The 25,230-nt window shown below is 39.5% G+C and overlaps 1 protein-coding gene across 3 annotated transcripts; it reads left to right on the top strand.

Annotated features, from left to right (window-relative positions):
- Nucleotides 1–260: 260 nt before the first annotated feature.
- Nucleotides 261–24,981, top strand: TCEA1 (transcription elongation factor A1). 3 transcript variants are annotated; one of them, XM_033155211.1, is made up of 11 exons: nucleotides 472–587; nucleotides 3,130–3,207; nucleotides 8,532–8,594; nucleotides 11,057–11,162; nucleotides 12,314–12,401; nucleotides 16,346–16,494; nucleotides 17,474–17,530; nucleotides 18,806–18,960; nucleotides 19,702–19,848; nucleotides 23,162–23,233; nucleotides 24,098–24,981. In XM_033155211.1, exons 3-11 carry the CDS (start codon nucleotides 8,568–8,570, stop codon nucleotides 24,104–24,106), a joined length of 810 nt encoding a protein of 269 aa, XP_033011102.1. In that variant the 5' UTR covers nucleotides 472–587; nucleotides 3,130–3,207; nucleotides 8,532–8,567; the 3' UTR covers nucleotides 24,107–24,981. The 3 variants fall into 3 exon arrangements, with proteins under 3 accessions (XP_033011101.1, XP_033011100.1, XP_033011102.1); XM_033155210.1 differs by lacking the exon at nucleotides 3,130–3,207 and having other exon boundaries at nucleotides 261–587; nucleotides 16,349–16,494; XM_033155209.1 differs by lacking the exon at nucleotides 3,130–3,207 and having other exon boundaries at nucleotides 262–587.
- The last annotated feature ends 249 nt before the right edge of the window (nucleotides 24,982–25,230 follow it).

The raw sequence follows: 25,230 nt of genomic DNA, 5'->3' as shown, positions 1-25,230 counted from the left end.
CAAACTGCAGCTCCAGAGATTCTTGGGGTGGTGTGTGCTTTAAATAGATCATCTGCTTCTCTTGCGGTTCCTTCCCAGACAGTCTCTCCTGATCCCGACTCTCTGATGGAGAAGCGACATTTTCTTCCAAGCGCAGCAGAAGCAGCCCACAGTGTCCCGCCATTTCCGCTGGGCGGGCGCAGCTTTTGAGCTTTGGTGAAGCTCCACCTTCCCCTCCCCTCCCCTCCCATCGATGTTTTCGGCTTTCCCGAGCACCGCCTGGCTCTCTTTGCTTAGGCTTGATGAGCGTAGCCTGGCGCCGAGGCTGCCGAGCTGTCGCTTCTGGGTCAGGCCGGTTTATGTGCTGTGAGCGGCCCGGGCTGTGGGTTGGCGGCTCCATCTTTGCTGGCGCCGGAGTCATTGCGGAGCAGCAGCAGCAGCAGCAGCAGCCGAGGCAGCGTTAGGCATTCGCGGCGGCGGCTGAACTTCGCTCCCCATCACCCGCACATCGTGGAGCGTAGGCGCCGCGGGCAGTCGCCATGAGCGCCGAGGATGAGATCATTCGCATCGCGAAGAAGATGGACAAGATGGTGCAGAAAAAGAACGCGGTGAGGCGATGAGCCGGCAGGGACCGAGTGCCGGTGTGTGTATGTGTGTGTGAGAGCGGGGTCGGGGGGGGGGGTTCCATCGAGCCCCTCGCGCGCTCGGCTTGAACGTCCGCTCGGCCAATCAGCTGCGCCTCGCGCTCAGCTGGGCGCCCGCCTTTTTTCTTTTTTTCCCCCGAGGGGGAGAACTGAGGGGCGGCTTATTTCGCGCGCGGATCCTCTTTTGTGAGGCCTCAACTGTCACCTTTCGGAATGTGGGTGGGGAGAGGAGGAGGAGGGTAGCACCTCGCTTCGCCCTCATGCCAGTGTGGCGGATGGAGCCGTTCCTCTGGGTGGCTCTGTCGACTGGTGACGGCACTGTACGTCAAAACAAGGCACTTTCACGGGCGACGTTTCCTGGGGAGCAGCCGGATCCTTGCCCCCCAAAGAACTGGCAGTCCAGGGACCCACGAAGTAAAGCTCTTTCCTGTGGTGTATTATGGCACGGGACTGCTTCGCCGGAGGCTGCCCCGTATTCTTGTCAAAGCTGGTAGCCATGGTATACTTGCTTAAAAATGTGGTGCTGGTTGTCAGAAGGGTGAACTCTTTCTCTTTTCACAGATCTGAGAAGAAAGGATGCAAAAATATGTTATGAGTCTCATTTGTTTGTTTGTTGATTCATTCATTCATACACAGTATATTTATCATACGAGTATTTATACTCTGCTTACTCAAATGAATTCTCCAGGCAGCTTGCAATATATTCGAAACACAACAAAGCAAACAAGGCTACAATACTACAGCAGGGCAAAGGTGTATCTGTTTCCCCTGGTTGCTCTCTGGTGTCCCATCAAATGCTGTTCTGGAACTGACATTTGAAGCGACCAGGTGTTATTCCCACACAGCCCAGGACTTAGTCATAGAATCATAGAGTTGGAAGGGTCATCTAGTCCAACCCCCTGCAATGCAGAAATCTCAGCTAGATCATAGACTCAGAATATGATTCACTGGTCAGCTGCGGCTGCCTCTCACTGTCCTGGCCTTGATGGCAGATGCAGGAGGAGGTGCTGGGGGAGCAAAGATGTTAACATGCCACCTCCCCAATAGGTATACGTTTTCTGGGTATCTGTCTCCACCTTTGATTCCATTTTCCAATGGGACAATAATTGCTAGTTTGCATTGGTTTTAACTGGCTTATGTGTCTTGTAAGTTTCAGCATCTTTTTGGAAAGGTTTGCTAGATATCATACCACGTGTTTATACCTCACTGCCTTTGAGTGTGGTTGTGGGGGCGGTGGGGAAGCTTTAGTCCCATTTTTAAAAAGGCAGATAAAACCATAAATAAATGACAGGATTCCACCTGAATATTAAACTATGCTTTATTTTATCTTTTAAACTTCTGTGGACATTTCTGCATACACGTCAGTTGATGAAAATGTATCACTCAAAGTGTGTTCAATAAACTGGACCTTACATTTGACATTTTAAAATGAAATTTACATCAACATGATTCTCACTCTTAAAAATAGAGAACTGGGGCAGTTGTCCATAAAAGTTAAGTGAAACAGGCAAAAGTTCCCAGCTAATTTCATAGTAATAGTGCCATGTGAATTCAGGGGGGAGGCATTCCATCATCACTGAAAGTGGTCTATGCCTTCCTCAAATATTTAAATTATAGCAGCTCCTTGGAATATCACAGTATTCTTTAGTGCACATGTATTTTAATATTTTTTGGCTGGTCATATGCAGAGAAGATAAATTTCACTAGGCTTGGTGAAGATTCTTTGAGAGATTTGTATATTTTTTCTGCAAATGGTAACCCTGGTCTGGCCAGTGTCATGTTTCCTAAAGTAGTGAGTGGGGCTAAAAATGTGTTCGATTAAAAATGTAAATATATAAAATGAGTTTTACCGTAAAACCTAAACCTTGTTAGTCTTCAGAAGGAATAACTTGGTAAGCCTTACATCTAAATGTGCCTCTGTGCTACTAAGTAAAATTAATTTTATCTGTAACCATTCCAGAAATTCTATAGCTTTATTCTAAATATGGATTCATTGTAGAACTATTAAGAAACATTATTTGACTATCTTTGATAATACTTTTGATTCAGATGGTATATTTTAGATGTCAGCTTCATATATTTTTCTCTGCTTGGTGAATTATGCCTTCGGAACACTACTTGAGGCTTGATACAGGGCTGTGTTAAAGGCTTTGTTACTGATTATGTATGCCACATTAACTTGGTAAGTGAGTACAGTACACAGTGATGTTGTAGGAACAGTCATGTGTTACAATTCTTATGGATTTGGGGTTGGATAACCTGGCCTCTTGTATTCTTCCAAGCCCTACGATGGGAGTTTCTTGCTGCTGACCCACACATCTCACACCTACAGATTCAACTGGTTCAGGCCCAGTGTGCATCAAAATACTATTACTTTTTAAAAAATCATATCAGCATGAACTGTATACTTGTGTTAAACCAAACCTTGCAAGTTATATTTCTGACTATCAATGCTTGTTCTGTAGTATAACCAGTGTAACAAATTACCTTATTGTGTAATGAATAGGTGCAAGTTGGCAGAGGTAATTTTGCACATATGGATTTTCAAAAATCGAGAGCAGTTGAGTAAGATTAGAGAAAAAAGGTAAGCAGTAGCTTTTCCTCTTATAAGGTATGGAGCCAGTATGTGTTAAACAACTTTACATGTGCATTCAGCTGCAATCCTATACTCACTTATTTGGGAGTAAGCCGCATTTAGCTCTGTGGGACATGCATTTGAGTAGACATGTATAGGATTGAAATTACAAAACAGTTGTACAAATTCATATCTAGTATGGCACCATACTTCTCAAATCCTTGAATATGGAACCTAATCTATAAAGACTGATTCTAAAAATAATTTTGAACTATTTTCGCCTATGATAGTTTTATGACAAATTGATTTCCTATAGAAATTATAATGTTATTCCTAAAACCTTCTTATAAATATTTGTCTAGCAAATACTGCAGTTCTTATACTGTTTGTTTTTATTGGGTTTGATCCAGAGTAGGTCAGGTTTAGAACAGAACCACTGAAATGAATGGGACTTAAATTAGTCATGACTGAATTAAGCATTTTATTTCAAGCAGTCTTATTTAAAAGTGAGCATGTTTTCCATGTTGATTGCCTACAGTGCAGTACTACTTGTGTAAACTGTTTTGGTTATTGCATCCCAATCTTAATTTAGTTTAGGAGTAAGGCCCGCACTGTTCATTGGAATTTGATTATTAGTACATTTGGGACTGTGGCATAAAGCTACAGTTTTTAAAAAAAGTTTCCTCAGATATAAATCCTTCTGGTTTCTGGTTGAAATTTTAGATTCTGTTGATTTTAGAGGGAAAAAATCTGTTCTGCCTCTGAATTTTCTTTTAACTTAAGACCGTCTTACTGTCTAGTTCTCTGAATGTTTACTAAGTTCTGAGTTCAACAGAACTTGGTCTCAGATAAGTCTAGGGAGGTATTTCATAGACAAATATGAGCCCCATCCCCAAGTGTGCTTAGCTCATGTATTGAGTCCTTACAGGTGAAACTCAAAGAATTAGAATATCGTGGAAAGGTTCATTTCTTTCAGTAATTCAACTTAAAAGGTGAAACTAATATATGAGATAGACTCATGACATGCAAAGCGAGATATGTCAAGCCTTTATTTGTTATAATTGTGATGATTATGGCGTACAGCTAATGAGAACCCCAAATTAACAATTTTAACTTTGGGGTTTTCATCAGCTGTACACCATAATCATCACAATTATAACAAACAAAGGCTTGACATATCTCACTTTGCATGTCATGAGTCTATCTCATATATTAAACTCCAGTAGCTAATGAAAACAATTGCTTACATAAATCGACTTTTCCATGATATTCTAATTTTTTGAGTTTCACCTGTATATACACTACCACCACCACAAAAGCTTATCTGGTAGTCACAAGGCATAGGGCTTTCTCATTGGTGTGACCTGTCTTTTGGAATTGCCATATTCCCTGGTGACATGCCCTTTCTAGGAACTTACCAAGGCATTTGGAGAAAAATCTATTGAGTATTTGTAACATTGCTTTGGAATTGTTTTCATTTTTCACATAAACTACCTTGTGGATCCCCCAAAGTGAAAGACAGGGTATATATTTCCTTAATCGCAGTACTGCTTCTTGCATTAAGTTTCCATATGGGCGGGGTATAACTAATAATAAAATTATTATTATTATTATTGCAAATAAATATATGGCTTTGCATTTATCTTTATTTAAGCATCAAGGTAAAAGAGAATAGTTTCATGCACACTTTTTAGTTTGTTTGTCATGTTACTGCAAGTAACATTCCCTTATCACAATCTTTCATTTGGTATTTCAGAAGATAGTAGGTCAGGTTGAACAGTGAAAACTCCTGCTGTTTATTCAACACAGGCTTTATTTTGTTACAAACCTTCTACGTACAGGCAACCCTCATTTTACACTGTGGTTCCATTCCAGCTTGCATCAGTGGAGTGTGTGTAAGCCTGCTCTGTTCATCCCCTGCTCTGTTCATCCCCTGCTCTGCCCCTTTTATGATGTCTTTATAACACTTTGGGGCTTGACGACAGGTTGTTGTTGTTCAATCGTTCAGTTGTGTCCGACTCTTCGTGACCCCATGGACCAGAGCACGCCAGGCACGCCTATCCTTCACTGCCTCTCGCAGTTTGGCCAAACTCATGTTAGTAGCTTCGAGAACACTGTCCAACCATCTCATCCTCTGTCATCCCCTTCTCCTTGTGCCCTCCATCTTTCCCAACATCAGGGTCTTTTCTAGGGAGTCTTCTCTTCTCATGAGGTGGCCAAAGTACTGGAGCCTCAACTTCAGGATCTGTCCTTCTAGTGAGCACTCAGGGCTGATTTCTTTAAGAATGGATAGGTTTGATCTTGCAGTCCATGGGACTCTCAAGAGTCTCCTCCAGCACCATAATTCAAAAGCATCAATTCTTCGGCGATCAGCCTTCTTGATGGTCCAGCTCTCACTTCCATACATTACTACTGGGAAAACCATGGTTTTAACTATACGGACCTTTGTCGGCAAGGTGATGTCTTTGCTTTTTAAGATGCTGTCTAGGTTTGTCATTGCTTTTCTCCCAAGAAGCAGGCGTCTTCTAATTTCGTGACTGCTGTCACCATCTACAGTGATCATGGAACCCAAGAAAGTGAAATCTCTCACTGCCTCCATTTCTTCCCCTTCTATTTGCCAGGAGGTGATGGGACCAGTGGCCATGATCTTAGTTTTTTTGATGTTGAGCTTCAGACCATATTTTGTGCTCTCCTCTTTCACCCTCATTAAAAGGTTCTTTAATTCCTCCTCACTTTCTGCCATCAAGGTAGTATCATCAGCATATCTGAGGTTGTTGATATTTTTTCCGGCAATCTTAATTCTGGTTTGGGATTCATCCAGCCCAGCCTTTCGCATGATGAATTCTGCATATAAGTTAAATAAGCAGGGAGACAATATACAGCCTTGTCGTACTCCTTTCCCAATTTTGAACCAATCAGTTATTCCATATCCAGTTCTACCTGTAGCTTCTTGTCCCACGTAGAGATTTCTCAGGAGACAGATGAGGTGATCAGGCACTCCCATTTCTTTAAGAACTTGCCATAGTTTGCTGTGGTCGACACAGTCAAATGCTTTTGCTTTTGACGACAGGTGCTTGTGCACAATTGCGTATCATTCGGATGTTCCTAAATTGATCGTTGCCTGTATTCTGGAATCTATACTGTTTCTTTTTCTTTCTCTGAAAGATCAATGGAAGACATACTCCTTTTAGTAGGAATTGAGCTGCATTCATTAGTACATTTTTATTTACATTAGTTTTACAGTTTTTGAGATCCCTTAGTGAAAAGCATTTCCATAGTATCATAAACGCATGTTGAATACAGGAGAGGACAAAGCTACCATCAGGCTTGTATGGCTATACTGTAAGTCAGTAAACAACTCTTCCAAGTTTTTGACTGAAACAAGTGGAGTGATTTCTGCCTCTTACATCATCTAATACAGGTAGATTCCACAATTACAATGGAAGATAATACTCTCTGCCCATTCTGCAGCTAATTTAGTTGTATTATGCTAAGTTTTGTATGTAAATTATTACAAATATCATAGGCAATAAGCTATAGCTCGAATCTGTTCTTTTCATTTAGGCTTAAGATTCAGAGAATCTTATTTGGACGGATACTTTCTTTGATTGCATTTTAAAGTTGTCATTTATTTGTTAGATTAAATAAGTTACTAGAAATGATAGTATTTATTTTTGTGACAAATTTGTTTGCACAGTTGTAAACAGATGGATTAAAACTTCAAATATTTGATTATGTTTAGTTGCACAAATTCTAATAAGCTGAGAAAGGGGCAGTACCTTTTTAAAGAACCTTTAAGAAATCAAGTTTTAGATGGATTTGTACCTATTTACTTGGGAGTAAGCCCCATTGAACTGAGCTTAAATCATTGGAAGACAGAAGTAATGTGGGTGGGTGGTTCCTATGTCTGAGATATTGACCATTTTCCAGTTTTGGATGAGATTACTCGCCTCTGAAATAATATAGGTTTGGGTCCATCTTTGTCTTTTGTGACTTGTGTAGCCTTAGTGACTAGGAACCCCTTTTACTGGCTATGGCGGCTACGCCAACTATGACTGTTCTTGAACAGGGACAACCTGACAAGGGTGTTCATAACATCCATACTTGATCATTGCAATGTGCTCTGTGTGGTGGGACTATGCTTCTCCATGGTTTGGAAGCTCTAGCTGGTGCAGAATGCTGTATCTAGACTGTTGATGGGGACAGACTACTCTCAGCACATAACAAGAGTGCTTAAAAGGACTACCTCATCCCTTGTATCCCTGCTTGCTCACTGATGGGGGAGTCTCTGTTGGTGGTTCCCCATGGCTCTATTATACTTTCATTTGAGACCTTAGTTGCTAGGATGTCTCTGTTTTGTCAGGAGCCTGGCACAATATATTCCACTTCTTTATTACATACCCTTTACTTACTTTTAGTGGCCTTTCTCTTTAGAAGGTGTCTAAAGAGAAGTAAGCTAGTAGCAGAGAGGTTAGTATAGTACAGTAAAGTGAATCGCATGCATAACTGTGCTCTGCTAATCATAACTGCTTTTAATCTGTGATAATACAGATAACTGTTGCCTTTAGCTTGAGAGCCCAAATTAATTGATGTAAAAGTGGAACTTTCATTGTTGAGCCCATCTGATTTAGGTGCAAATTGTACTATATAATGAAAAATCCTGATCTTACTGTGCTGTGTTCTTAAAATCTCATTTCAGTACTCTTGAGGGATTGGCTTGCAGTTAATTTCAAAATATTAATTTAAAATTACTAACTATATTAAATATAGGTAGAATCTAATATTCATATGACTGCTTCAGTAAAATATATTTTCTCACCTCCTACCCCTTTTGAAAGTAAATTAAAGTTTTAGCACTTAATAAAATTTGGAATAAACAACAACTATATCATTAAAACTGGTGAAAATTTAATGGAACAATTGCTCACAAGTTAAATTGTATTTGCCTTGGGAATGCCAAGTCAAAGTTTTGCTTAAGTGGGTTTTGTAATTAACTATAACCTAGAGGTACAGCAATGACCCTAATTCTGTGCAGGATTTAGTGGGAAGGTGCAGTTATTTAACAAGCATCCTAACAACTGCTTGCCTCACAAAAAAAGTGAACCTCCAACTCAAGATTGACTAGTCAGATTAACGTTGTTTGGAGAAACCATCAGTTGCTCCTAGATGCTTGTGAAATAAATATCTAGGCTGATCTATCAGTGTTTAGGTTTATCATAAGTGTTTTCATATTGTGGAACTAGCGTTGAATAAAACTGCTGTGTTTCATAGTAAATATTCTTTTAAGTATATGAGAATATGCATACTGAATCTTTTTACAATATATTTTACAGGCTGGGGCTCTTGACTTACTCAAAGAACTTAAGAATATGCCCATGACTCTGGAGTTATTACAGGTATGTCTTTCCAATGCTGCAGTACCTCTTATATACATTTTATACCATAAACTTATGGAAACAAATTTTCCTTTGAAGCCTTCCCTTACTTTCCCTGCATCTGACATCATATATGCCCATGCAGCCTCCACCTGACATCATATATATGATGTCAGGTGGCGGCTGCATGGGCATGTCTTCCCCAAAATGGCCTCACAGATCAGAAGGATAGGCCTGGTCTGGGCCAAGTTTGGCCTGAAGGTCAGAGGTTTTCCACCTCAGTTCTGTAGTCACTTTAGATTGTTGTTCCTATGGAAGGGAATGTGTTCCTGTAGAAGGGAATGTACATGCACGTTAGTGGAATTACTTTGCTGCTGCATATTTGTTGCATATAAAAGGTACTTGAATCTCTATGACTGATTATCCCTGGGTATCAGAAATGTTACTCTTTAAGGAGAAAGCTGAACATCAATATACATGCATTCCAAGTTGCCTTGATAAAAATGCATGTAAAAGTTTTTTTTTAAATCAAAATTGACTATGGCAAGCATAGTATCACATCTTATGATAGAAATTCAGGATGTGAATTTTCTTTATTTAGCTGGCACCAGCCTGAGAGAAACTTGCATAAGCCTTTTCTGCTGCATTAGAGGCAATTCTTTCTTGCCAGAGGCAAGCAGACAAGAGGCTTTTAAAAACATGTGTAAGGAGACCTGTACTACATATATGCAAGCTCACCATTACTAGACTTAATTTTTACTTTATTTGGTGCTGAACTTTGTTTATGATTGAATTTGCTTTTAGAGTTGGAATAGGATTAAAATGGAACCAATTTAATAAGAGTTGCAGTCTGAAAATATGATTAAATGAAAATAAAATTCTTGTAACAAATGCACATTATGCCTAGTTTCTGAAGAAGTATCTGAAGAAGTATGCATGCACACGAAAACTCATACCAAGAACAAACTTAGTTGGTCTCTAAGGTGCTACTGGAAGGAATTATTTTATTTTGTTTTGACTACGGCAGACCAACACGGCTACCTACCTGTAACTATGCCTAGTTTGTTCAATTCTCATTCTCTCGCTCTCTGAACTGTAGATGGCAGTAGTACTCTTTTAACACTGCTTGACTGGAGTATAAGTGAAGATGATTAACAAAATGTGATTAAAAACAAAATCACAAAATAAATCTTGGTAGTCCATAGGTTTCTTTTTCTTTTTCCCATCCCATGGTTTTCAGATTAGTTAAGGCAAGCAGTTATACGTGGATAAAATATAAGTTTTGAAAATTATAATGAAAGTTTATTTGTAACTTGTATCATTCAGTCATCTAGCCATGCTCACATTAAACTTGGAAGTTATGCTACAGAAGTCTAGTTGCATTTAAAAATATATATTCAGTTGTCATGTAAAAGTATAGTAGTATAAAAAGTATTCATTGATAAGACTTAAAAGTGGATTGTTAAACTATTTATCCCATAGTTTGAAGTCATTGAAAAGAAAGATATTGTTTGTAATTTTGCACTGAAGAGGGACTTTATCCATATTCGGTGTGTGTATTTTCTTGGAAGGAAAAGGATTTGCTTATGAATTCGTAACTCTTAGTGTGAAGACTTTGGCTCAAGTAGTTATAAAAATCTATAAATCATCTAGATCTATAAGCCTTTGCTAAGTTTAGAAATCACACTTAACAGTTTTAGCTTAGAAGGTATCTGACAGGATATATTTGCGCTAGGTGTATTTAAAGCACTTGCCTAATGTATTGCTTTATAACAGATGCTGTTCTAGAACCATATTGTCAGGTTACTTATGATCAACCTGCCTCCATAACACTTAAAACTATCTCCATATTCAACAGGGATGTATATTCTAAAACCAGCAGTTTCTGACAATTAGAAAACAATTTAAAAAACAATTTCAGATAAAAATTCCATCAAGGCTTTCTCCTTGCAGTAAACCAGATTCTCTTAAAATAATTTCCCTTGAAGGCTTGCAGCAAGGAGTGCAAAACATGCACTTCTGCTGCTCTTAAAGGCATGCTTGTTAATTAACCAGGTAGTTGTCAAAGAGGATCTTAATTAAAGAGAGACAGGGCAAAAGCCCTAGAGGCAAGAATATTAGCTAACCTCCCTTGGATATCAACACTGCAAACAGTTCTTTTATGTCAGTCCTTGTCATAGCTGTCAACTTTTCCTGCGAAGAATCCTATTTGGAATAAGGGAATTTCCCTTTAAAAAAGGGAAAAGTTGACAGCTATGGTCCTTGTATATGTGGAGAATTCTTGAAATAGAAAAAATAGAATGTTTGGCTGTGGCTTTAAAAAAATTAAATTACTTCGGAAATAATTTGCTGTTTTTGCCCAATATCTGATGGCTCCATGCAGTTCTGTATTCTCTCAATTGTATTTGAAATCCTTGTAGTGGTTCTAAATATCGCAATATATATACCTGCTTTTGAGTGTTGATACTTGTGCTTGGTTTCAGTCTACAAGAATTGGAATGTCAGTGAATGCAATACGCAAGCAAAGCACAGATGAAGAAGTTACATCCTTAGCAAAATCTCTCATTAAGTCATGGAAGAAGTTATTAGGTATAACTGATTTTTTTTCCTTCTACAACTTCCAGATTAATATACAGAATAATAGATTTTTTGTTTGTTTCTGTCGTTCTTGCAAAACCAACTAACTGATACATGAACCCTCCCTTCATTTTGTCTTTTTTAGAGGACAGATATTTCCACTGCAATGGGGCAAGGAATACAAACAATCTGGCAATAACCTGGCAACAAATTGGTTGTTCTGGGTAGGGGACATGGTTGTGGGTGGAATGTGGAAGCTGGATGTTATTGAGAATGCTCTACAGTATCAGTGAGGTTTTCATTGGACAATTTGGAAAGATTGCACAATAGGAAAATAACACTATGAGATATATATATTAATGTATAGCTGCACATCAGACTGTTTTGTAGAAACCAATAGTGGATAGTTTGTAAAAAGTTATTCAAAAAATAAATACATAAATTGAGGAATGTGAAAACAATTAAGAGCAGGCAAATTTCTTATATTATTTGCTATATATTTATATACATCACATCACATTGGTTATATCAGTCAAAATATAAGTTTCTCACTAAAATTGTAGAGCACAAATTAATAGTATATAAAATATGACCATTTAGCATCTTAAAAATAGTCTAGATATAGAAGATATTTTCATGCTTCATTTACACTGTAAATCTATAATTGTTCATCTAGATTTTATATAATACATGATTAAGATTACCCTTTTCCTCTAAGGTGATGAAATAGGCATGTATACCACAGCCTTGACTCAAAGTGTGACTCTTCATATTCTTGTTCTGTCTAGGATTAGGCCATTATATTATATGAATGTCATTGATCTTCTCTATGCCCTCCACCCCTTTACTGCAAGAATAGCAACACCCATAGATTAGCAGTGACAAACCTTCAACAGTGATTTGAAGTTATGACATTTGTGGGCCATCCAATAAAGTGCATACTTGGTCTTATAAGAAAGTACTTTACTGATATAGAAACTTTATTAAACTACCTACTATTTATTTATTTTGGAACCTCACTTTCTGTGCTTTAGGTGATACGGACTTAGCTTGCATGGTAGTTGAATGAATTACTGAGATAATATATATTAAGTACTTACACTTTGCTCTATAAATGATACATATTGTATGTATATGTATATATTTATAAATATATATTTCAGATGGACCAGCAAATGATAAGGATTCTGAAGAAAAGAAAAAAGAAGCAGCTTCTTCATCACAAAACAGTCCTGAAGCAAGAGAAGAAAGGTACGTCTTTCACCCTTGGTGTTAGTGGTAGAAAAGAAGCAGATGGTCAGGGTAAACATCTTCTGTGCTTATTCAAGGAAATGGACTGCCCTGCCTACCTAGCGAGCAGAGTGGTCGGGTTAAGTTAGAGCTCCTGAAAACTCAACCTTCATATATTTTTGGTTTCTCAAGTTCTTGCATCCCCTTTCCACCTTCCCATCTTTGACCAGCATGTACTAGACAGGCAGCTCTGGAAACCATATGGTCACAGGGAGCACATTGCCAGGCTGGTGGTTTCCAGAGGAACTTTTACTGCACGAAGTTGTGTCACCAATGAGCTACAGCTCTGCCACAGCTGCTGAGAATGCTGCAGCTACAGGAAAGGGGACCATGGTGCCACAGCAGGTGACTCCCTCTACTTTCATATCAGGTAGGTAGGGGACAAAGCATGACCACTCAGTCAGACACTCAAATGCCTGGAAGTTGAGCCTATCAGCACCATGCCTCACAACCAAGCAGTGTCAAGTGAGATGAAATGGGAAGGCCTGGAAGAGCCCATCCTGCACAGCATGTTTTTGGCACCAGACAGACAGGTGATGTGAAATAGAGTGGGTGAGTACCTCACCACTCCTTTCCTGATCTCACTGGGAAGGGATCTTCTTCCCAGATTTATGAACTGAGTGAAGGTCTCCTAGGCAATCAAATGGACTTATCCATCTGTCACACAGAGCCTCTTATGCCTAGTCTAAAGTCAAATTCCCTTACAAAAGACAAGGAAAATAGACCCAGCTCCAGGGCAGGTTTAGACACATGCATTAGAGAGGCCATGTCACAATTCAGAAGTTCATCCTTGGAACTTTCCATTTTCACTGTATACTATTTGTGGGGGTGTCTGCATTAACAACATTCCAGGGCAATTTTTTCATTAAAAATGTCTGTAAGACAACAACTATAATACATTTACAAAGCATTATAAGACATGCATTTGCAGACAGTCTTTGATAGGAGGTGTAGTGGAATCCTGCAACCCCCCCCTCCAGCCAATTATCCACCGCTTGAGCCCAGTGGAGCTTTAAACAATGCAGAGGAGGTTTGCAGAAACCCTTAGCAGAAACAAAACGCACAGTAGGCTACCACCACTTCCCTTCTATGAAGCCCGGTAGAAGTTTCAGTCACACTTCTACCTTAATTACCCAGACTTCACACTTTGGCACACTTTACCGTGTAGCCAAATAACACTCATAAAACCTGGTAGGGTCCGAGTTGGCTAGGCGCTGGACTCAGCTTCACTTTAACCAAAGGCAAACAAGACAACAAAACTATAGTTCAAAAGTTTATTAAAACTAAAGATTAAAAAACAAAGGTTACTCGTTTCTTAGAAAAGAGTACAACCAGAAAACAAATACATTGTAAAATATGACTGGCTAAACATACTCACGAAAAGACTTCAGCTAAAATAAAGAAAGTTGTTCCCTGGCTCTGCCCTCCGGCTAGAACGCATAGTTGGTTTCTTGGGCAGACCCGCTGCCCACAGCTGAGGTTAACAGCCATCCTGGTCTGACAAAAGCCCACAAGAGTCTGACAATTAGCATCCTTAAACGCTGGATTGATATCAAGGTTACCACTTAGCATAAATCCACGTTGGACTCTAGATAGCCCCTTAAAGGAGGATGAAGGGAAAGTTTATCTTAAAGCGAGAGCCAGGCACGGCGGCAGGCCCGCATTCCCAAAATGCCACTTTTCGTATGCATGGCAACCCCAAGTTCACCTCTGGAGAGGCCCCCTTGCACTACAGGAGGGGTTGTGCAAAAAGTTATACTACAGTAGGGTGCTGGTCTGCAAGAAAGATCATCCTGAAATACTATCACTCTCACATCCCAAGGTTGAGGAATGCCCTCCAGGAACCAGAAGAGAAAACAGAAATTTTCTTACTGTGACTTGTTCTTTTCTGGGATTCCCAAAGGGCATTCTACCCTTCTCTTTCTTTCAGGACCAGTACATGGGACTTTTAAAGGGTTCTGCCTCACTACACATGTGAGAGTGGTGGAGAGTGCCCCCCTTTTGTTCTCTACCTTTTTATTGTAGTTTTTATTGTCACTCAAGAGTTTAGTTTATATTCTAGTATGGAGTGGACAGGTAGTGTTTGCTCTGGTCTGAGAGAGTAGAGCAAGCTTTCACGTGGAGAAGCAATTGAAGATGTTGACTGCCTGTTTGCTCCAGAAAGGGGGCCATCCTGAGGTTTAACCATGCTTTCTGGGAGTCTCAAATAACAGAAGTTAATTGTGAGAGGGGGATTTGTTTTCCCTTGTAGATACATTTAATACTAGATACATTTAAAACCTTTGCAGATATATTTAATACTAGGGAAAGCAGAAATCCTGTGCCATTGAACTGGGATATATGAGTGAATAACAAAGGTTATGAACTGACTATAGGCCATTCTTCACCAAACTGATGTCCTCCAGATTGCATCAGCCCTACCTAGTGTGGCCATGCTGGTTGGCACTGATGGGTGATGTAATCCATAACATTTAGAGAGCACCAGGTAGGTAAAGGCTGCCATAGATCCTACCCTGTTTATACCTTAGTTTACTTCTTGCATTAGAATACACAATATAATATCCTGATATTTGACACAACTATGAGAACTGAGAGTTTTTATTGGAATACAGATAATAATGTAGATTTTGTCTTGTGCTATAATTTAAAACAGAATAAATTCCAAAATGAATACATCTAGTCACTTTTCTGCTACTTGTGTGAGCGCAGTGGAGTCTAGCATTGTTCTTTGCACTTATGTCAGCTATAATTTGTGTGTCTGTTTGGTGTCATTTTCTTTTCAGTAGTTCAAACTAGAACATCTCAGACATTAGGTAGTACAGTGGTACCTCGCAAGACGAATGCCTCGCTAGATGAAAAACTCGCTAGACGAAAGGCATTCGCTAACGAAAGGGTGACTCGCAAGATGAAGTTTCCTATGAACATGACTCGCAAAATGAAAACGTTTTGCGATTCCCCCCCGTCAAACCGCGCTTCCTCCGACTGTGCTTCGCAAGACGAAATTTCCGCTATACAACAGCACTCGCAGAACGAATTAATTTCGTCTTGCGAGGCACCACTGTACTGTCTTTCATTTTGATTTGTGACTTAACACAGGCAGCATTCAGGTGACATGGTAAATAACCAGTTGCTGCTGAAGCACTCCTCTTCTAGCATGAGCAGGATCAACAAACCACAAGCCTTGGCCTTCCATGGCATCTCAACCAATACTAGTGATTGAGAAGCCCAGATTGGCAATTGCCTTCAAGTTATGTTTTGGAGAGAAACAAACCATGAGCAATGATTTGAACTGATGTGAAGCCAAGGCTTCTGTTAGTTGCTTGTGCCAGGGAGGAGAGGGGTCGAAAGTGAGTATACTAGCATACGCTGCTCATTCATGATAAGTCAAACATAGCCAATACTTACTGTAACTTTTAACAAGGTTGATTGAGGCCTTTAAAAATAAGATTTTCTGTGGAACTGTGTCAAATGCCACCTCTTATTTCTATTCAGATTAGAGTATTAAAATATGTAAGCCATTTCTAATATTTTGGCTAGCATATAATTAGTGCTAAAGGGTGCTCGGTAATGAAACTGCCTTAATAACTGCTTTATGTAATACTGCATTTTTTAAAATTATTTTTTGGTATCTGTACTTAGCTATGCCCCAACCTCTATTTCATATTTTAGACACAACTCTGAGCATTGATGGCTTTTATTATTTCCATTGTTATTACTATTTGCATTTTAATGTTTAATGTTCCCCCCCTTTCTCTTTTTTCTCTTTATATTTTTTGCATATAATGAAAACAGCTTTAATCAATAAAATACTTTAATAAAGAGAGAAAGAGAAACTGACCAAAGACCAGTTACATTGCAGAAATACAATGAAACCATATTAAAACAAAATATTTTTCTTTGTTTAGTAGTTGCAGCAGCAACTCAAGCAGTAAGAAAGAAGAAGCTAATGCTTCGTCAGAATCATTTATTTCCTCCTTTCCTCGAGCTCCAAGCACATCAGATTCTGTACGGATGAAATGCCGAGAAATGTTAGCGGCGGCTCTCAAAACAGGAGGTAAGGATTGTACTACCACCTTTACAGGTCATCCTGCTTAACATTTCCTCTCTAGTGTTACTTGCAGTTGTAGTTGTACGGCTATTTTGCAATGTAAATACCAAGTGAGTGGTGAGGTAGTTTTTTGATAGATGAATATAACTAACCTCTCTATCATATATGTCCATTGGAAGCGGGTAATGCGCTTTGTGACAAGCCTTCATATAATACAGTGGTACCCCGCAAGATGAATGCCTCGCACAACGAAAAACTCGCAAAACGAAAGGGTTTTGCGAGTTTTTAGTTGACTCACGAGACGAATTTGTCTATGGCTCTTTTTCGCAAGACGAATTCGTCTGACGAGATACCACTGTAAGCACCGGAGCCTTGCCGCGCCGCGTTTTAAAGCTGCAGCGAGCGAGCAGCAGCACTGCTGTTTGCTCGTTGCAGCCTTAAAACGCGGCACGGCGAGGCTCCGGTGGGGAGAGGCGGCGTCGGATCGCGGCCGGCCATCCAAAATGGCGGGCGCGAAACGACTCCGCCCCCCACCGGCACCGGAGCCTTGCCGCGCCGCGTTTTAAAACTGCAGCAAGTGAACAGCAGCACTGCTGTTCGCTCATTGCAGCCTTAAAACGCGGCGCGGCGCGGCTCCGGTGGGGAGAGGCGGTGTCGGATCGCGCCCGGCCATCCAAAATGGCGGGCGCGAAACGACTCCGCCCCCCACCGGCACCGGAGCCTCGCCGCGCCGCGTTTTAAAGCTGCAGCAAGCGAACAGCAGCACTGCTGTTCGCTCGTTGCAGCCTTACAACGCGGCGCCGCGCCATATAGGGAGCTTACCTTTTGGCTCCGGTCGGGAGGGGTGTTGTCCATCGCGTCCATCTTGGATCGACTGTGCACTTTAAGTGTTCTAGAAGAAATTTTGATAAAGGGTGATAGAGAAATGTGTTGAATAAATGTTTTACTACATATTAATAGTAATACAACTCACTTTCTCTTTCAGATGATTATATTGCTATTGGTGCTGATGAGGAAGAGCTGGGTTCTCAGATTGAAGAAGATATCCTTATCTGTCCAATCAGTTTTTTACCATCTATTTTGGTTCACTAGGCTTCCTTTTAAAATATTTTCTGACTTTTGTGATCCACAGGGGCCTCTAATTGTTTGTGATTGTCTTTATTGTTAATTGAGACTTTTAATTCTTTTTATGAACCACCTTGAATGCAGAAGGCAATATAGTTAACTATGTTAGCCAACTCTTGTGTCAGTTTTTATACTATTGAGTAAAAGCCTGCTGGAACAATGACCTCTCCTTTTTAATTTTACAAAGCATTATATAAAGCCTAAAGATAACACTGCATAAAAAATGAATGTATTAAAATGAAATCTTATTTTTATACTTATTAAATCTAGGCACTGGCAAAAGGAAAAATAGATACATTAAAAACACTATAAGATGTGCAAAAACAAATATACAAACATTAAGCAATTATAAAATGCTTCTAAAGCCAATTATCAAGCAGCAAACAAGAGAATAGCGACACATAAAAACTAAAGGAATGCAGAATTAAATCAAGAAATTTAAAATAATTGATGTTAAAAACCTGAAAATCTATGAGAGAACAGAAAGGATTTTGCCTGGTACTAAATAACATTAGGGATGCGGGTGGTGCTGTGGGTTAAACCACAGAGACTAGGGCTTGCTGATCAGAAGATTGGCGGTTTGAATCCCCGCTACGGGGTGAGCTCCTGTTGCTCAGTCCCTGCTCCTGCCAACCTAGCAGTTCGAAAGCACGAAGTGCAAGTAGATAAATAAGTAGGTACCACTCCGGCAGGAAGGTAAATGGCATTTCCGTTTGCTGCTCTGGTTCGCCACATGACCCAGAAGCTGTATGCTGGCTCCCTCGGCAACCCCAGAGTCGTCTGCGACTGGACCTAATGGTCAGGGGTCCCTTCACCTTTACTAAATAACATTAATTAGGTGCCAGGCCGGGCATTCCATAATCGTGACTTTGTAAAGGGTGCAGTTTGCCAAGCACTCGCCTTCTGCAAATTTCATTCATTTCAGTGAAGTAGCTGTACAGAAGCATCCTTCGAACCTTTGCCTAGTATCTGCAGATTTGTGGTAAACTCTGCTGCGCTAAGATTATATTCCTGGACTAAAATTATATTTGCCATGTGTTCTAACATTCACCTTCAGTCTCAGCAGACCAGTATTGTATTTTTAAGAAGCTCTTGTCAGTTCAAAGAAAGGAACACATATAGATGTAAGGCTAGCTTTGGTGAAATGTTCATAAAAGAATGGACTGCAGTGTTGTCCTTAACTCATAAGCACCTATATTTCAAGAACTAAAAAATACAGACATGAAATACAAAAATAGGGTACGCAGCAGGATAGCAAATCTTAAGGACACTAAGAATCCTAATCTAAGGAAAAACGTTTTATGTGGGAATATACCTCCTGACAGGTTTGCTAAAATGACAGCAGAGGTAAGTAGCTCATTCTTTGATTTTCATGGTTATGATTAGAGTGTAATTCCATTCAACTAAGAGCTGGATATTTTGGAAACAAAATACTTTGATGTACTAAAAATGTTAGCAACAAACAGTGATGTTTGCTTGAATACAATACCTTAGCTATACTGTCTGCATGTTGGGATTGAGTAGGCAAAGGTACGTTGTCTTTTATGTGTGGCTTATCTTCCGCAAAGCATTAATGTTTTTAGTTCTGTCCAAATGGGTTAAATCCTCCCTGAAGGAGTAAGATCCCCTAGCAACTACCTGTGTGCTGTCTGGATTTACCTTAAATCTGTCATCCCTAATCCACCCTCTAACAACAGCTAAGCACTTGCTCAGATGTACCATGTCTCTCTATGGATTTTTTAAAGATGAAGAATGAGGTTGGATGCCATTGCATAACAATGACAGCACTGCAAAATTATACACTATCAGTCCTAGCAATTGCATATTGGTGCCCCCAAAACATCTTGTGATCTTGTACAACATACAGGATAATTCTCATGGAGCTGAGCCCTCCAGATGGGGCACAGGGGACTAGCCAAAAATTGCCTCCCTCCTTTCTTATGGCAGATTCCTTCCATCAGCAGACAGACACTTTTGGATACCACACACAACACAATAAGTAGCCTTTAATTTGTATTTGAAAGTTGTAAGTACAATAAAAACATTTTAATGCCTATTTCATCATCTCTCTGTGTACCCTTATTACAGGAGATGGCAAGTGATGAACTGAAAGAGATGAGAAAAAATCTTACCAAAGAAGCCATAAGAGAGCATCAAATGGCTAAAACAGGAGGAACTCCGACTGATCTCTTTACATGTGGCAAATGTAAAAAGAAGAATTGTACTTACACCCAGGTATGGCAAGTGATATTCTCCAACATTTAGCCTTCATAACCTCACCACATTCACCATCAACAGGACTTGCTTATGAAAGATTGCATATCTGAGCAGTGAAAGCAGTGCCGATTGTGCTTAGACAGTGGAGACTGTGTGTGTACTTGGGTAAATAACAACATGAGTGTATGATGGTCAAAGTTTACAGCAGTAAATCTTGATATTTTGGTTGTTGCCATAAATGTATATGTGTTTACAGGTGGTACTTCTTTATCCTTACAAATTATTAATTTTTTTTTAGATCTTATTGAAATAGTTAAATAGTAGAAGCAGCTAAGGCTCCTCATGATATGCTGTCAGGATTTTATTTTATGTTTTGTAAAAGTGTGTGACTCAGAGTATCTGTTGTCTGGTGATTCAGTTTTACTGGAACTGGTTTACTTAATTTATTAAGTATAAATGGTTGAGATATTATGGATATGTGGAGCTGCCTGGGCCTTGGAGTATGAAGTGCTGTTCACATTAAAATGGAATATGAATAGTAGAATCCTTGGGGCTAGTTTGTGGGTGGGTAGCTGAATACATCAAGTAGCTGAGGGAAGTAGAAATCAGTAAGGTAAGCAAGAGGGTATTATTTTAGGTAGAGACGCTCACTGTGCATTAGTTGCTTGCTATGCATTAGGCCTTTTCATCTTCCCCTTACCCATCCACCTCCTTTGCTCTCAAAAGCTGCTTGAAAATTGTTGGTCCCTCTAAAACAAGGTTAGGACATCTGTGGCCCTCCAGATGTTGTTGGACTGTACTTCCTTTCAGTTCTCACCATTGGCCAGACTTCCATAATTTTTTGCATCAATTTTTTTGTTGAGTGCACCTCCGGGGGTGAGGTCAAACCACGGCATTAACAGCACCAAAGTGACCTCTCTGGGGCACAAGCTTGGGCAGTGTATATGGAGGTCCTGGGCTGTCCAGACAAGAAGACACCTCTTGCGGCCTCACTGATTTGGTCCAAAGGAAGGCAGAGCAATACATTTGGCACCAGCTTGGCTGCAGGAGTTACCAGAAGGAGGCATACTAGGTGCCATCCAACCGTCTTAGAGACTCCACTCTAGATTTGTGTAGGGTTTACTCCTTAGCCCTTTCTTCTCCTGAAGATATCCCATGAGGCAGTGGAAGTTTAGGATCAGAATTTTCCTTCTCCTAGATGGGCTACCTTCTCAGGATGACAGCACATGCAGAAACAGTCTTCTTGACCATTGGACCCACTATTGGTCTCCTCCGCTCAATCTGCAGGAGCCTGTCATGCATGCAGGGGAAATCTCTAACTCACCAAGGGTTTGAGACCCATTGGCTACCCTCACCTGGTTTAGCCGGCCAGTCAAAGCCATTCCCGGGATGTGGCTGCTGTTGCATGCTGGCAGCTTTTAGGTGCCACAGGTGAGAGCTGAATGCATGGTGGGGACCAAAGGTGGAGAAAGTGATTCTTTTAGAGAGGCTTAGTATTTCTGATATTAAATTTTAGGAGTGGAGTTTATATATTCTGTAAAAACCCGCCTTGTCCTACTACCACCACAGCAATCCCTCAGATATATGCTGATGATGTGCAATCAAAGCCATTTGGACTGACACAGCACCCAAGGATAGAGATGTAAAATTTCTGGAAATTTTGAAGTCATGAGGAAAAAAAGATTTTCCCTGGTGTCTTCCCCCCGGAAAAAATAGAAATATTGGAAAAATTGAAAAAAAAGTTCAGTGTGGAGTAGTTTTACAAATCGCCTGAAACACAGTGTATATAAAAGTATTATTCTTGCAATGAAACAGGTAACCACCCCCCTTTTCCTGAAAAGCAACAGAAAAAGCAAGAAACCATCAACATAAAAAATAATCAGATTTGCCCCTTAGCGCCAACAGCAAATAAAGTTAAGGTTCACCTCAATATTTAAGCTCCATAGGTCTACCCTTTGAGTAGTGCTTAAAAAAAGAAAAGAAACAGAAGATACAGCATATACATGCAGTTTATTCTATTTCATTTTCTGAACTACTGCTATCATTTTCCATTTTTTCTTCCTCTTCCTCTTCGTCATTTTTCTCATGGACTTCTGAAAAACAGCTTTGGAAAAAAAGGGGGGACTCCCCCCCCCCCCGATTTTTCCAGTTTTTTCCAGGCCTTCCATCTCTACTTGAGGACTGCTGGGGCAAAGCGTAAGGCAGGTTTTTTTTTTTTTTTTGCATGCCAGGCCCAGAAGTAACCAACATCCGGTTACTGAATAGTATGTTGCACTAAGGCTCAAACTCTGTTTGAAAGGAAAAGGAGTGTGTGTGTTTTTAAAATTGAATTTGTTATTATATATTATAAACCGCATGATGGTAAGAGAGCTTCTAAACAGTTTACAAAAATATACAATAGAACATTAAAACAAAACAATTGATAAAACACAGTTAAAAGCAGATATTGAAGAGTATTCAAACGATGATTAAAATCAGTAATGGTTAAAAGAAAGTAAATCGCATGCAGCTTCTACGTGTTCAGATGAGCTGGCCCTAACAAAAATGTTTTGAGCAGTTGCTAGAAAGAGTATAGTGAGAGCACCTGCCTGGTGTCAATCAGCAGGGAACTCCAAAGTGTGGGTGCTGGAAGGCCTTGAAACAAGAAGGAAAAATTGGGGAGGGGGCTCAGTTTTTCCCCCCAAACCCATTTTTTTAAGGAATTTTTTTTTAAAGTATGTGGAATATTCAAACTATATCAAACTATTTTTTTCAATTTTTCCAGAAAAAAACAGCTTTGGGAAAAAATGGAAAAAGCTGGGTTCCCCCCCCCCCAAAAAAAAAATTTTTCAGTTTTTTCCAGGCCTTCCCATCTCTACACAAGGCTGGGTTATACTACAGCATACCATTTTTGCTTCTTGTTCTTTCAGTGGCCCCTTATCTCCTTACTCCTTCTCCACCCACATTGGGGCAAATATGATGTGTCACTCAAAATGAGCTTCTGCAAGAAAATAGTGCCATCTGCTTCCAGCTATCAAAAGATGAATAGAGGGTGGGAAATTATATATTAGGGCACTGAGTAGAAGAAGAGAATGACAAATGGAGTGGGTGAGAAAAGAGATGGGCAAAGAAGTTGAAGAGGGAGATTGTCCCTCTATTCCACCCTCTTAGTCTTTGCTCACAGGTAAGTATTGGGTTAAAAATGAGAATTGGACTGTGGTCTTAACACAAATACAGAAAGTAAGCCCTATTGAACACAGTGAGTCTTGTTTCCAAATAAATATGCTGAAGCAGTAATGCATAAACAAATTGTGTAGCATAATATAAATGGAGTTCTTTTCTCCCCTTTTAGGTTCAAACTCGAAGTGCTGATGAACCTATGACAACATTTGTTTTATGTAATGAATGTGGAAACAGATGGAAGGTAAAAAAAGTGATGTTTGTTTTGTTTATGTAACAATTTCTGTTATATTACCTGATTTTTGAAAGAACTATATTTGTCTCATTCTGGGTATGTGTCTTTATTTATAAGCTAACAGTGTTGCAGCCTAGACGTAAAAAGAGAGAGGCTTGAGATGCCAATCCATTGCCCAGTCATATGGTCTCAGTGGGCTCACTTGGCCTCTGTTGGAAAAGGGATGCTGAAATCTGTAATAAAATGGCCACCAGGTGGGGTAGGACTGTAGAAGGGGGTCTGTATTAACCCAGAAATCACCCCATGCCCTGGTCAACATTGAATTGCTTGAGAGGTAAAGAGGCACCCAGGTAGAGAGAACAGCAGAAAGCTAGAAATGACAGCCTGATGTTATACATGTTTACTGAGAAGTCCCATTGGCTTCAATAGGACTTACTCTCAAGTAAGTTTGAAGCTGAATCTCAAGTTTGTTCACTCAGAAGTAAGTTGCACTTGTTGGGATTTCATATGGATTGGGGAGGAATGTACACACACCACGTTTTATGCTTTCTCCCCACCTACCCCCCCCTTATTTTTTACTAGCTTAACTTTTCAAGTTATATGGGTGGAAGTGACACACACACCATTTGAACACCAGCACAATCTGCACGGTTTTTTCACATATAACACCCAAACAATTAGGGTTTTCATGTACTTTCTGTTGATCAGTGTTGATACTTTGGGGGTGGAAATGGGTGAATGAAAGTTCTGCTGCCATGCTTGTTAAGAATGTGAACAAAATGTAGGATCTTCATTTGCTTTCTCTCACTGGTGACTTAGAACTCTGCTATATTATATGCATATAACTCATAAATATTTCTTTTATTTTGACAGTTCTGCTAGAAGAAGAAATTCTTGAAATCTGGACCAGTATGAAAGAGGATTTTATAATTAGCTTTAAGAACTAGGTCAAGCATCTAGATTCCTGCAAAAGTTTTTGGCTTTCCTTTTCCTTTCATGCAGACATCTCTGAAGTTAAATTTTGGATTTTGACACAGCCACCCTGTAGTTAATAGCCTGTAGAGCCAGGAAGCTCAACTGTATGGTGTAATTTCGATCCCCTCCCCCATTTTTATAAGCAAGTCTACATTAAACTTTTATCAATGACATTTGGGTAACTGCTTTTTTCTTAACTTCGTGAACAAAGAGTTGTGTATCTCTGCATTTGGCATATCCACCTGAATTTTTTTTCTTGTAGAATAAAATTCATATTTAATAGTACATTCCTTTTTAACCATTTTGGTGTGTTAGATCAAATAGTTTTGCTTTGTACTCTCATAATAAACTATGATTTGTGTGGGTGACTAGACTGCATAAACCATTTTTTCAGTGGCCCTCAATTCTTCATTTAAAAATCTGATTATTTGTAACAAACACATACCTCCTATTAGATAATCAAACTTTTTATGTTTTTGAAACTTGCATTTTTCTATCCAGTTTAATGTGCAGTCTTGATGCATGTGCTTTATTATATTGTATTTAGTTCTAGAGAAATTCCTTAATGGTTGATTTGAATTTACTGTTTAGTTTCATTTTTATATTCTATAAATGAACAAAGATGCTCTGTAGTATGCTGCCTACCTGAAGATGTAAAGCAGATCTTTACAAATTTATAGTGGTATTAGTTCTTGTGAACTCTTAATGACCAGCTCTTTTTACATGTAGAGTTGCTGATTTCTTAGACCTGAGGTCAAAAATAAAATTATGGTTTTTCACCACCTGTTTGGGTGGCGTTTTGTTAGAATATTTCTCTAACTGTTAAGGAAATACTGAAAAGCAAAGTTCTTACAATCATTTATATTTTGGTATAGTATACAAATCGATTAGAATCAGAAGATAAATAACTGACATGGAATGGATAATTGAATATTTTTCATTTTCATATTCACAATAAGAGCAACATGACAAACTTTGACTTCATTTACTGCACAATTCAGTTTTTGGGTACTGTACTATTCTATGTTGCC

This window comes from Lacerta agilis, chromosome 7, assembly GCF_009819535.1.
Source record: "Lacerta agilis isolate rLacAgi1 chromosome 7, rLacAgi1.pri, whole genome shotgun sequence".
NCBI lineage: Eukaryota > Metazoa > Chordata > Lepidosauria > Squamata > Lacertidae > Lacerta > Lacerta agilis.
Note: the sequence above shows the minus strand (reverse complement) of the source record. Positions and strands in the feature narration are given on the sequence as shown.